This window comes from Cetorhinus maximus, chromosome 10 (assembly GCF_964194155.1).
Source record: "Cetorhinus maximus chromosome 10, sCetMax3.hap1.1, whole genome shotgun sequence".
In the NCBI taxonomy this organism is placed as follows: domain Eukaryota; kingdom Metazoa; phylum Chordata; class Chondrichthyes; order Lamniformes; family Cetorhinidae; genus Cetorhinus; species Cetorhinus maximus.
Window position 1 is genome coordinate 55,155,439 of NC_135888.1, and position 13,937 is coordinate 55,169,375.

Here is a 13,937-nt window from a genome sequence, read left to right on the forward strand (position 1 = left end):
TGTACAACGTGTGCAGTCGTCCAACTGTTCTACGGTCCACTAAAACGCTCATGACTTTGCAGTCTGTGCTAGGGTGGGTGGGGTTTTGGTGTGGGAGTGCGGGGTGTGAAAAGCTCTGGAGCACTTGGTGGCACTTTGATGCCTCTGTATTGCTTGAGTGGGCAGATATGTTAGAGGCCACATCATATCAATGCGGTTGCACTTGAATTGTCTCAGTTGCAGAGGAACAGTCACTTTCTACAGGCTTCTCTCATGCGTGTCCACTTCCCTCGCCCATCCAAACCCCCCCACATCAAATGCTGTGCACTATATTCAATGGCAGGGCTTCCCGTGCAACCCACCCCCCCCCACAGGTCACCTCAATGACTAGGCTGCCCTTAACATCGCCCCCCCAATAGGTCACCTCAACAACTGGGCTGCCCTTAACCCCCACCCCCCATCACCCCTCAAGCTTCAAATCCAACAGGCATCTCCAGTGACCCCTGCGCAACGTTACTGCGCACTCACCTCCAAGTGCCCCTCAAAATGCAGCCCGCCAAGTGCATGGCTTTTATGTGCTGTTGTGAAACACAATCCAGTGGAGTGGGACGATTCCAGCGGGCTGGCCTGATAATGATACGCTGATGTATTATAATGAAGTTCCGGATGTCCAATGGCAGGAAACGCGGCCCGCCATCAGCAGGCTGAGCGGACAATCACGAACTGGTTTCATGCTGTCGTGAAACCGATCATATCATATTGTCTGCTCATGATACTGATCACGCCCAACGCCAGCGGGCATGGAAAATTCTGCCTACAGTCTATACGGTTTATTTGTTCTATACAGTGTGTCGTGTGTCAATAGACATGGAAGTGCCATGGGTTGGCATGGAGGCAGGAGGGGCCATGGGTGGATGGGTGGAGGGGAATAGCTTGCCATAGGGGGCATGAGGGGCCATAGGCCTAGGTGGTGGAGCATAGCCTGGGATAGGGTCGATGAGGAGGACTTTTTTAAATTACCTTTCAAAAGGTTCCAATACACAGACTATATTTCACAATATCTGAGGTGCCATGAACCATGACTCTTTTGAAAACTGGCCCAAGTCCATGGAAATTGCAGAGGACTGGAAGATGCCTATCTCCTCAATGAGGCTGGCCAGGTCGGGAATGCCGGGTGCAGGCTTTTAGCCCAAAACAGCCCGTACCCTTAAAAGGCCCTGGTGAAAATCAGAAAGCCCAGGAATATGCTCAGAAATCTTGGTAACAGGTTCGATGAAATTTGATGAAAATCCAGGCCTGTATGTGTAAATCATTATGGGATGTTCTGAGATTGTTCAAGGTGTTATATAAACATAAGTTCTTTCTTTCTTTAAGCATTGAGACACCATCAATGCCCCAGAGAAACACATATCCCTCCTGATTTTCATGGGTTCCCCTAATGTTCAGGTCACGGTAGCGATAGGGTTATGATATATGGGCTGGTAATCCAAAGACCTCGATTAATACTCCAGAGAATGAGTATGAATCCCATCATGGCAGTTTGAGAATTTGAATTCAGTTTGAAAATTCTAGAAAAAAGCATGTCAATAAAAATGATCATGACCTGTTGAATTATCAGTAAAAACCCAAAAAGGTCACTCATGACTTTTAGGGAAGGAAATCTCCTGTCCTACCTGATCTGGTCTATTTGGGAATCCAATCCTACACCAATGTGGTTAACTCCCTCTGAAGTGGCCTAGCCAGCTATTCAGTTGCATCAAACTGCTACCAGTGGTTCAAGGAGAGGACCCACCACCGCCTCCTTATGAAAACTAGTGACGGACAAGAATGCTGGCCTTGCCAATGGCACCCACATCCTGAGAGTGAATATTAAGAAAAATACTGTATTACTACACCGCAATATAAGAACAATCTTGGGCTTAAGGCAGCATCCCAAGTTTGCTTTCAACAAAACTTACATTTATATAGCACCTTTAATGTAATAAGATATTCCAAGACATTCCACAAGAGAATTATAAAACAAAACATGACACCGAGCCAAATAAGGAGCTATTAGGTCAGATGTCCTAAAGCATGGTCAAAGGGTTTGGTTTTAAGAAGTGTCTTAATGGATGAAAATGAGGTAGAGAGATGGAGAGGAGTAGGGAGCAAATTCTAGAGCTTAGGACCAAGTTAACTGAAGGCACAGCCACTAATGGTGCAGCAATTACAACTGGGAATGCACAAGAAGCCGGAATTATAGGAGCACAGGTATCTCAAAGGGACAAAGCCTGGAATATGGGGCATGAGGGGTAGCTGGAGGGTTTTAGCTTGGCAAGGTGAGGTCATTGGGAGGGTAAGGTCATGGAGGTATATGTAAAGGATGAGACTTTTAAAATCAAGATGTTGCTTGACCGGGAACCAATGTAGGTCAGCGAGCACAGGGGTGGTAGGGGAATGGGACTTGCTGTGAGTTAAGATACAGGTAGCAGAGTTTTGGATGGCCTCAAGCCTACAGAAGAATAATATGGGAGAGCAGCCAGGGGTGCATTGGAATAGTCGAGTCTAGAGGTAATGAAGGCATGGATGAGAGTTCCAGTAGCAGATGAGATGAGGCAGGGGCAAAGTCAGGCCATGTTACAGAGGCGGAAATAGACAGTCTTGGTGATGGCACAGATATGTAGTCAGAAGTTCATCTTGGGGCCAAATGTGACACCAAGATCGCAAACAGACTGGTCTAGGAGCAGATGGTGGTGGTGGTAATGTTACTAAACTAATAATCCACAGCTCAAGGCAAATGTTCTGCGTGGGTTCAAACCCCACTATGGAATTTAAATTCAATTTTTTTTTTAAAAATCTGGAATTAAGAGCTAGCCTCAGTAGTAGTGACCATGAAGTTATCATCAATTGTTGGAAAAACCCATCTGGCCCCCTTTAAGGAAAGATATCTGCCATCCTTACCCGTTCTGGCCTACATGTGACTCCAGATCCACAGCAGGGTTGACTCTTAAATTCCCTCCAAAATGGCCTAGTAAACCACTCAGTTTAAAGGCAATTAGGGATGGGCAACAAATGCTGGCCTTGTCAGTGATGCCCACATCTCATCAAAAGAAATCTCAGACTGTTGCCAGGGATAGGAATGGCATCAGTAATAAGGGAATGGAGTTCAGAGCAGGGAACAAAAACAATCAGTTCTACCAATATTAGATTGGAGAAAATTTATGTTCAGCTGGTACTGGATGTCAGGTGAGCAGTCTGATAATTCAGCAAGTGTAGGATTCGAGAGAGATGGTGATGCGGTAGAACCGGGTGCAGTCCATATGAGAACTAAAGTTGAGGGGCAGCATGTAGGGCTAGTTTACTTTTGTCAGTCACATAGGATGCTTTGATCAGGATGGTGTATAACTTGGAACAGAACTTGGAGGTGATAGTGTTCCTACGTGTCTGCTGCCCTTGTCCTTCAAGGTGATGGAGGTCATGGGCAGAATTTTCTGCCCACCGAGCGGGCCGCCCCGACCCAATCTCCAGCGGGCGGGGAGCCGATCCCTGCTGGAGGGCCCCGCTGCCATTTTAAGTGGGCGGGCCAATTAAGGCCCGCCCAGCGTGATGCCTGGCGGGAAGCGCTATGCGCTTCCTGTGCGGGCGGGGCGGATTCCCCAAATGTGAGAGTGCGCTCTTTCGCGCATGTGCACGGAAGAGCGCATATCTCCCTGAGGCTAAGTGTTGCCTCAGGGAGATCGCTGACAGCTGTATAAACTTTAAAAATAGAAAAAGAAAAAAATCCTTAACATGTCCCCCTCATGTGACAATGTCACACGAGATGAGACATGTTAATAAATTTCACTGAAACTTTAATAAACTTTTTTAAACCCTACATGAAACCTCATCCCGCTAGTGGATGAGGTTTCATGTTTTTTCAGAAGCCCACCAGGGCTCCTGGCCTGCCCACCAACCTTAAGGTTGGACAGGCAGGTCCTTTAATTGTTTTAATTATCCCGTCAATGGCTTCAATTGGTCATTGACAGGTCGGTGGACAGACAGCTGATTTCACTCTGCCCCCGCCTTCCTGAAGATTTAAATGGGGCGGGATGACATCGGGGGTCCCCCCTGACGTCATCCCGTGTCATTTTGCACGTTGGCCACCTGCTCGCCAATGGCAACATTCAGCCCCATGGGTTTGAGACGTGTTGTTGAAGAAGCCTTAGTAAGTTGTTACAGTATAGTTTGTAGTTGGTAAACACTGCTGCCACTACGCGCTGGTGATGGAGGGAATGGATATTTAAGGCGATGGATGGACAGCTGATCAAGTCGGCTACTTTGTCAATGGCTGTGTTTACTGGCCTGCCATAAGATCTTCTCACAGTTTCACTGAGATTATTCTTCTCTATGCAATATTTGATTCATTTATTGCTAATTTAAGTTTATAACTTCTGGTCCTAGTTTTATAATTTAAAGTTTAGATTTTAATTTATAGTTTTATTTCAGTGAGGCTCCTTGGTTCTGGAATGTATAATTTGAACTCTTTTAGTCATACCTTATAGTGTTCTCATTGGCCTATTAATGCGAGTATAGTTCAGATACAATTCTCTTAATTCATTTCCTTAGACTTTTCTGACTCACAACATTGTGCACTCAAGCACCACTCTAGGAACTTTGAGCACATAATCTAGGCTGACACTGTAGTGCAGTATTGTCAAAGTGCTGCACTGTTAGAGGTGCTGCCTTTCAGATGAGGGGTTTAACTGAGGACCTGTCTGCCCTCTGAGGTGGATGTAAAAAGTCCCATGGCACTATTATGAAGAATGGGGGTGTTCTCCCCAGCATTCTGACCAATATTTATCTCAGCCAACATCTAAAAAGAGTACCTGGTTATTGCCATATTGCTGTTTGTGGGAGCTTGCTGTGCACAAACTGGATGCTGCGTTTCCTACATTACAACAGTGAATACAATTCAAAAAGTATTTCACTGGCTGTACAGCAATTTGGAATGACCCGAGGTTATTTAAGGCGCTATTGAAATGCAAGTTTATTCTGACTTGAGACAGATCCCACTGTTACCAAAGTCCAATTATAGACCTGAAACCACAAATTCTCCACTCTGATATTATACAACTCCAAATAGTCAGAATTTTAAAATTGGTGGAAGGTCATTTAAGAGTGAAAACTGGAAGCGCTTTTTCACACAAAGGATATTGGAACTCTGGAACTGTCTCTGATGGCAGCATTTTCAGGGGATAAGAGGAAAACACCAAAGAAACCTTTTGAGATCTGCATAGTCCCACTGACTCTCAGTGCCATGAAACTGGGATGTTAAGGTTTAAAGTGCTGATGTGCTCGATTTTAACCTGATAAGCTACTTAAAGTAGAAAGGTGAGGAAAACATGAGGCATTTAAACAGCGCCTTTCACAACCTCAGGATGTTCTAAAGAGCTTCAATGAAGAACTTGTGAATGACAGTCACTATTGTAATGTAGGGAAATGCTGGATAACCTGTTTAACCGATTTCGGCTGAGGGACAAATGCTGGCCAGGATACTGGGCAGCACCCTGAAACAACAACAAACCAAGAGTCTGAAGAATATCTTACAGTTCAAGAGGGCACAGCAAGAAAATTTCATCAGCCCACCATTTACTGAAATCCAAGAGACAACTCTGAGCCCCCATCACCCATCGCAGTTCACATTAAAGATAAAACAAAGCAGAATATTTGCAAGACTCTGGGCAATGTTTTAAATATGCTCTCGCATTTAATCACTGAGGCAGTATAGTTTGCTTCAAGGGATCTGTATTATACATAGAGATGAAATAAATATTTGCTCATAACACAGCTTTAACTGAAAAAGAATGTCTCTCTTTGATGTGTAGCAGCAATCTGTAGCATTGTCCAGAACAGAGGACAAGATACAGTCATATTTTGGAAAAAACAATAGTTTAGTTGCCTTGAGAAGCGCTTGAGATCCAAGAAGGGTTTCCATTCATTGTATTTCCATACTGCAGAAGACCAATAGGCAACACCCCAGCTCCAGACAAGTCAGGCTTGTATATCCGTCAACTTTCTCGAGATATTTTTCTTTTCCCATCAGAAAACTACCAATCTGTAAAAAGGGGCTGCCAGTTCCATTAGTTATATATTTTTATTTCTCTCTTCTCTCTAGTTTTTTTTGTTCCAATTGTTTAAATTGACAGCTTTCCTTTAAATAAGACAGGTTGATTACATTAAAAGGGTTGGAACAAATAGGTACAACTCTTCCCTTTCCCAGCACCCCCAACCTGTCATACAATATACAAAAATAGATCTTCCTTCTGTTTCTTATTTTATTAATAATAATGATGCAAAAATAATGCTCTGGGACAGTTCATGGTCTGTGAGTTCCTCTAACTGGAATTCAAAGGTCGTATTCGTTTAGTTCTCTTATTAACTGTGGTGAATTTAAATGGTGCCTGCGTCTCTCCCTGGACCTTAGGGTATCTTTTCATGAAATGTACTTCTTGTTGGTTTTGTTGAGTTTTAGGCCCTTTCCTTGGCCTCCCCTTTTTGGTGAAACCTACGTACCAGCCCATATATTTCGCAGACATCAGGGCAGTGTAGTTGTTTTCCAGAACTATCTCTATGAAGACACACTCCTTGCTTCTGTCACTGAGCTGCATGAAATGGAAAAATAAAAGGAAAATGTTAGCAGTTTTCTGCAACAGGAATTGTTTCACCCTTTCCCCTCACCCCCTTCCCTATCCCTCACTCTCTGCTGCATGGTGCTCAGACCTGGTTCAGAATGCTCAGCAAGAGGTAAGAATAGAGCCAACCGAGCCTGTGTAGTTTTTCAGTGAGTGTTTGCAGCGGTATCCAGCAATAAAAAAATAAAAGAGTTAATTGACAGCAACCTGAGCCTATATCCCTCCACTCTATCTTCCTACAGCTCATGGTTTTGAACGAGGCAAAGGCAACCTATTGTCACTCTTCATCTGTCTTTGTAGTGCCTTGATTCTCCCACTGATTATGACTCTTTCTTTGTGAACTTCTAGTCTATGGTAGCTTCTTGATGCTGTGTAGGAGGCAATCATGCAGAGACGGAGTGGGGAGGCACTTACTTTTGGTATATCACTCCATAACAATTAGTTTGGGACACCACTGCATTAAGCTGGTGTACTCTCTGTTCAGCTTTCTACTGATGCAGTATTTGCTCTACCTTCTTTAGAAATTTGAGGGAGTGTGCAAAAAAGAGATGAGAACAGAGTAAAAACATTTCGAAGAGAGAGACCGTAGATGTGACAGCAACATATATAAAGGGTTAAAGAGAAAACCAAAATGAATAGCCACTAACAGCCATTTAGATGCCTCCTCATTGGATAAACTGTGTTCCACATTTCAGCATCTTCAGCATCTTGTCTCCTCCTCCTTCTCTTTCTTCTTCCTTTCCTTCTCATAGAAACAGAAGCATAGAAAATAGGAGCAGGAGTAGGTCATTAGGCCCTTCGAGCCTGCTCCACCATTCAATATGATCATGGCTGATCCTCTGTCTCAATGCCATACTCCCACTCTCTCCCCATACCCCTTGACTCCCATCAGTGTCTAGAAAACTATCTATTTCCTTCTTAAATATATTCAGCGGCTTGATCTCCACATCCTTCTGTGTTAGAGAATTTCACAGGTTCACCACCCTCTGAGTGAAGAAATTTCCCCTCATCTCAGTCCTGAATGGTCTGCCCTGTATCCTGAGATTGTGACCCCTTGTTCTAGACCTCCTAGCCAGAGGAAACATTATTCCTGCATCCAGTCTGTCCAGCCCTGACAGAATTTTATATGTTTCAATGAGATCTCCTCTCATTCTTCTAAACTCCAGTGAATGCAGGCCTAGTCGGCCTAATCTCTCTTATACAACAAACCTGCCTCCCAGGAATCAGTCTGGTGAACCTTCACTGCACTCCCTCTATGGAAAGTATATCCTTTCTTAGGTAAGGAGACCAAAGCTGCACACAGAACTCCAGATGTGGTCTCACCAAGGCCCTGAACAGCTGCAGTAAGACATCCTTGCTTCTGTACTCAAGTGCTTTTGCAATGAAGGCCAACAAATCATTTGCCTTCCTAACTGCTTGCTGCACCTGCATGTTTGCTTTCAGTGACTGGTGTACAAGGACACCCAGGTTCCTTTGTGCATCAACATTTCCTAATTTATCACCATTTAAATAATGCCCTGTCATTCTGTTTTTCCTACCAAAGTGGATAACTTCGCACTTATCCACGTTATACTGCATCTGCCATGTATTTGCCCCTTCACTCAACTTGTCTAAATCACCTTGAAGCCTCTTCACATCCTCCTCATCACTCACATTCCCACCTAGTTTTGTGTCACCAGCAAACTTGGAAATATTACATTTAGTTCCCTCATCCAAATCATTGATATATATTGCGAATATATATATATTTTCCTGCTCGCCTTCCTTTCCATGCCAAGTGGCACATGAGGTAACCCATTCCTTACATTAGATAAAAGCAAAAAACTGCAGATGCTGGAAATCCAAAACAAAAACAGAAACGGAAATACCTGGAAAAATTCAGCAGGTCTGGCAGCATCGGAGGAGGAGAGCACAGTGACTCGAAACGTCACCTGTGCTCTCCATTCCTTACATTGTTTTCTACATCGAGCAGATCATGTTTTGGGTTGTTTCTGCAATGCATACCCTTTTTACGTAGATGCACCAATATTTACTGACTCACAAAGATCTACCAGGAGGTGTAGAAAGCGAAGGGCAGGGGGGTCATCAGTCCACTCCCATTAGACACAAGTTCCACATGTGATGTTAACCCAGGACTCTGAGACCGGTGTTCACCTGGACAAGGCATTATATGTATTTTTTTGTTAATTTGTTCACAGCATGTGGGCATCGCTGGCGAAGCCAGCAATGATTGCCCATCCCTAATTGCCCTTGAGAAGGTAGTGATGAGCTGCCTTCTTGAACCGTTTCAGTCCATGTGGTGTAGGTACAGCTATAGGGCTGTTAGGGAGGGAGTTCCAGGATTTTGTCTCAGCAACAGTGAAGGAACAGCGATATAGTTTAAAGTTACGATGGGGTGTGGCTTGGAGGGGAATGTGCAGGTGGTGGTGTTCTCGTGTATCTGTTGCCCTTGTCCTTCGAGGTGATAGACGTCGTGGGTTTAGAAGGTGCTATCGAAGGACCTTTGATGAGTTGCTGCAGTGTATCTTGTAGATGGGACGCACTGCTGTCACTGTGTGTTGGCGGTGGAGGGAGTGAATGTTTAAGGTAGTGGATGGGGTGCCAATCAAGTGAGCTACTTTGTCCTGGATGGTGTTGAGCTTCTAGAGTGTCATCCAAGCAAGTGGGGAGTTTTCCATCACACTCCTGACTTGTGCCTTGTAGATGGCGGACAGGCTTTGGGGAGTCAGGAGGTGGGTTACTCACCATGGGATTCCTAGCCTCTGACCTGCTCTTGTAGCCACAGTATTTTTATGGCTAGTCCAGTTCAGTTTCTGGTCAATGGTAACCCCCCAGGGGGTTGATAATGAGGAATTCAGTGATGGTAATGCCTGAATGTCAAGGGGAGATGATTAGATTCTCTCTTGTTGGTGATGGTCTTTGCCTGGCACCTGTATGGCACAAATATTACTTGCCACTTATCGGCCCAAGCCTGAATGTTGGCATGACTTCCTGCATATGGACATGGACTGCTTCAGTACCTAAGGAGTCACGAATGGCGCTGAACATTGTGTAATCATCAACGAACATCCCCGCGTCTGACCTTATGATAGAGGAACATCAAAGGTTATTGCGAAAAATAAAAGCTCATGGTGTAGGTAGGGGGTAACATATTGGCATGGGTAGAAGATTGGCTGGTTGAGTCTGGTTACTGTAGCCCCAGTTCAGTTTACTCTAAATTCAGGGTTCTTTAGTGCAGCCTTGGTAAACGGAATGCGGCCGACAACTGAGTGAAGACTTGGGGTTTGGTGAGAGTGGAGAGTTTAAGTGTTAATTTTGTTCTTAAATTTTGCTCTTAAAACCTAGTCTGTAATTAGCAGTAACTGGAAAGTACTGTGTTATCAGGCTAAGTTTTTTTCTTTCTTGTAGGTTAGACAGGATAAACTCACTCTCAGCTGTAGGAGCTGAGTAGTTAATTAGCTAAATGGTTGAATCTGGTTATTGTAGCTCCAGTTCAGTCAGCTGTGGCTCAGTCCATAGCACCCTCGCCTTTGAATCAGAGGGTTGTGGGTTCATGTCCCACTCCCAGAAACCAAGAACTGTGATTGTACTCGAAAGAGTTGCAATCTGTGACTGCTGATAACTTGAAAGAGTTATTATAAATTCAGGGTGCGGTGAAGGGTAGGGGAGTGTGGGGTATAGTACAGGTTTGTTTCCTTTTTCTATCTTTCTCACCCCATAGAAATTGGTTCTTGTTCTACTACAGGGAAAGGTGCTAACTGTTTGGTGAATATCTGGTAAGTGGTTAAGTTCAATACTATCCCTAAGATTTAAAATAGTACACAAATTGGTGGTAAAGTTAATAAAATACATAAGAAAACAACATAAATAAGTGATTAATATAATTAAGTAATTATTTAAAACACATTAAGGATGGCTGGACAGGTGATGTGTCAAGGCTGCAGCATGTGGGAGCTCCTGGATAACATTGTGATCCAGGGCAAACACGTCTGCAGAAAGTATTTGAGGCTTGAGGAACTTCGACTCAGAGTCATTGAGCTGGAGGCTGAGCTGAGGGGGAAACTTACCTGGATGCTTTATACCAGGAGTCAGTCACACCACTTAGGATAGGGTCTTCTGATTTGGTCAGTGGCCAGGGGCAGGAAGGTGCGACTGTGAGTGAGGCAGATAAGGTTAGAGAAATAAATGCATGGCTCAAAGACTGTGAGAGAAATGGGTTCCAGTTCATGGGGCACTGGCACCAGTATTGGGGAAAGTGGGATCTGCACCGTTGGGATGGTCTACACCTGAACCATGCAGGGGCTGCTGTCCTTGCAAGCCACATGACTAGGCAAGTAGAGAGGATTTAAAACTAAATAGTGGGGGCAAGGGATCAAATCTGGGAAGATGTGGTAAACCATAGAGTAGAGACAAGGCAAGAGAGTGTTAGGAAATAGTTTAAGGAAGGTATATTTGTATTTGTGGGTGTCAGGAATGAATTTTAGCTTTAAAGTTTAAGTTTGATTTGTATTTCTGTATCTGTGTGTTAAGAAAAGGTCAAATTGAGTTTTAGTTTTGCTTTAAAAGGTACCTGCAATGCTAATAAGAGTCTTAAGACTGTTGCAGCTAAGTTAAACAAACAAGAGTAGAGAAACTGGGCTGTTGCCTAGCAACAGGATTCCAGAGAGGCAGGTTATCTCCCACAGACACACAAACACAAGAAACTAGAAACAGCAGTTTAATTTGGAAGGAGCTTATCTTCAGTTGGTTTTGAAAGTGTCTGCCAGGAGAGACTGGAGCAAAGGGGACAGATAGCCAGTCCCAAGCTAAAGAAAAGACCCCAAAATCCAGGGGAATGGAACAGGAAGTCCCAAGAAGACCTTTTAGTCAAAGGGAAGGACAGATACCTGGAAAAGGTCCTGTTAAGTGAAGCTAGGAGTGAGGGGCAGAGAGGAAGGCTCCAAGTTCAGATTTAAAGAGAAAAAAGCTGCAGAAAGCAGATTTAAAGCAAGAACAGCTTGCAAGAAGCAAGAAGGTTCAAAGAGATGGCTGAAGGTCTGTAACTCTTTGCTATGGGCATGTAAAGCAGTGGTGTTCTGTTGATGGCTGAGTCGGTGAGGGAGAGTGCGTGGAAGACAGGGAAGAAGAACATAAGGAAAATTTGAAACCCTGGAGGTGAACCCTCATGGAAGGCATCTGAGAAAGCGTCGGTTTGGGAGAAGTTTCCAAAGTGAGTTCTTGGAGAGTGGAGATTGGAAACCCTTGTGTGACTGATGGAGTGCAGTGAGACCGGTTAGCTCATGGTGGGACAAGCATCTGGGGAGAGTTGATGAGTTCCATAACATCTGGATGAGGTAGCATCTGTAATTTGGTTTCAAAGTGTGGTGTATCTGACCACGGGTCACCTTATCTACGATGTACTTACTGTGAACATTAGAGGATAAGATAGTTTTTGTAACTTGTGTTATCCTTGCAAATCTGTATATATCTGTAAAAGGTACAGTTGTGTGTGAAGGAGCATTGTAATATAGTTCAGCTTTTCTTGTTAAATAAACGTTTTATTCTTTTGTTAAAAGTTCATTAGCTGACTCTGGTGACTCTGTTCAGTAGCCACTCTCTACATATCTGAACAAACAAATAAAAGTTATGACCTATCAAGCTGGGTTCCATCCTGGGATCAGGCTTGTCCAGTGGTAACTTCAGCTGGGGATCATAACAAGAGGAAGATACTAATATTGGAAATGATAAACAGACTGTGACAAGAAAGGAAAGAGAGTACAATTCTAGGGTAAGTCAGCAAATAAGATTAGACGCTACAAAAATAATAAAAGGACAAAACTAAAGGCTCTGTATCTAAATGCACGTAGCATTTCAAACAAAACAGATGAACTAATAGTGCAAATAGAAATGAATAAGTACGATCTGATAGCCATTACAGAGACATGGCTACAGGATGATATAGATTGGGACCTGAATATTGAAGGATACATGACATTTAGGAAGGACAGGAAGATAGGAAAAGGCAGAGGGGTGGCTCTGTTAATTAATGATGGTATTAGCACATTAGAGAGGGATGACCTAAGTTCAGGAAACCAGAATGTAGAAGCATTTTGGGTTGGAATGAGGAATGATAAAGGCAAGAAGTCACTTGTGGGAGTGGTGTACAGGCTCCCTAATTGTAATTACACATTGGGAAAGAGTGTAAAAGAAAAGATAATGGGAGCTTGCCAGAAAGATATACAGCAATAATCATGGGGGATTTTAATCCACATATAGACTGAAAAAATCAGATGGGCAAAGGTAGCGTAGGTGAGGAGTTCATAGAATGTTTTTGGGATAGTTTCTTAGAACAGCACATTCTGGAGCCAACCAGAAAGCAGGCTATACTAGGCCTGGTATTGAGCTACGATATAGGATTAATTGATAACCTCCTAGTGAAGGCACCCCTAGGTAGCAGCGATCATGATATGATTGAATTTTACATTCAGTTTGAGGGGGAAATGAGTGCATCCAAAACTAGCATTTTAAACTTAAATAAGGGCAATTATTGCCCTTACATGAAAGCAGAGTTAGCTAAAGTGAACTAGCAAATAAGATTAAGGAATAGGTCAATAGAGGTTCAGTGGTGGGTATTTAAAGGAATATTTCAGAATACACAGAATAGATGCACTCCGATGAGAAAGAAAAATTCCAAAGGGAGGGCCCACCATCCATGGTTAATTGAAAAAGTTAAAGACAGAAAAAGCACATAATTACCCAAAGACGGGTGGCAGGTCAGAAAGTGGAAAGAATATAAGGAACAGCAAAGAATGACAAAGGATTAATAAGGAGGGAAAAATTCGAGTATGAGAGAAAGTTAGCTAGTAACATAAAGACAGATAGTAAGAGTTTCTAAAGATATTTAAACAAGAAACAAGTTAACAAATGAGCGTTGGTCCTATAGAAAGTGTGTCTGGGGAATTGATAATAGAAAGTAGGGAGATGGCGGATGAATTAAACAGGTATTTTCCTTCAGTCTTCACTATAGAGGACACAAGTAACATCCTGGAAATAGCTGTATATCAGGAAATGGAAGGGAGGGAGAAACTCAGGAAAATTACAGTCTCCAGGGAAGTGATATTGAACAAATTGTTGGGGCTGCGGGCTGACAAATCCCCAGGTCCAGACGGACTTCACGCTAAGGTCTTGAAAGAAGAGGCTAGTGAAATAGTTGATGCATTGGTTTTAATTTTCCAAAATTCCCTAGATTTGGGGAAGGTTCCATTAGTTTGGAGAATAGCAAATGTAACTCCTTTATTCGTAAAGGGATGGAGACAGAAAGCAGGAAAC

At 43.4% G+C, this 13,937-nt stretch overlaps 1 protein-coding gene across 1 annotated transcript in view; it reads right to left on the reverse strand.

The window, feature by feature from the left end:
• Positions 1 to 5,688: 5,688 nt before the first annotated feature.
• Positions 5,689 to 13,937, reverse strand: part of LOC144685233 (fibroblast growth factor 18-like) — a 119,035-nt gene continuing 110,786 nt past the window's right edge. The window contains exon 5 of the mRNA XM_078549666.1: positions 5,689 to 6,599. Within this exon, the coding sequence (XP_078405792.1) occupies positions 6,333 to 6,599 (267 nt within the window). The 3' untranslated portion in view covers positions 5,689 to 6,332. The remainder of the gene's footprint in view (positions 6,600 to 13,937) is intronic.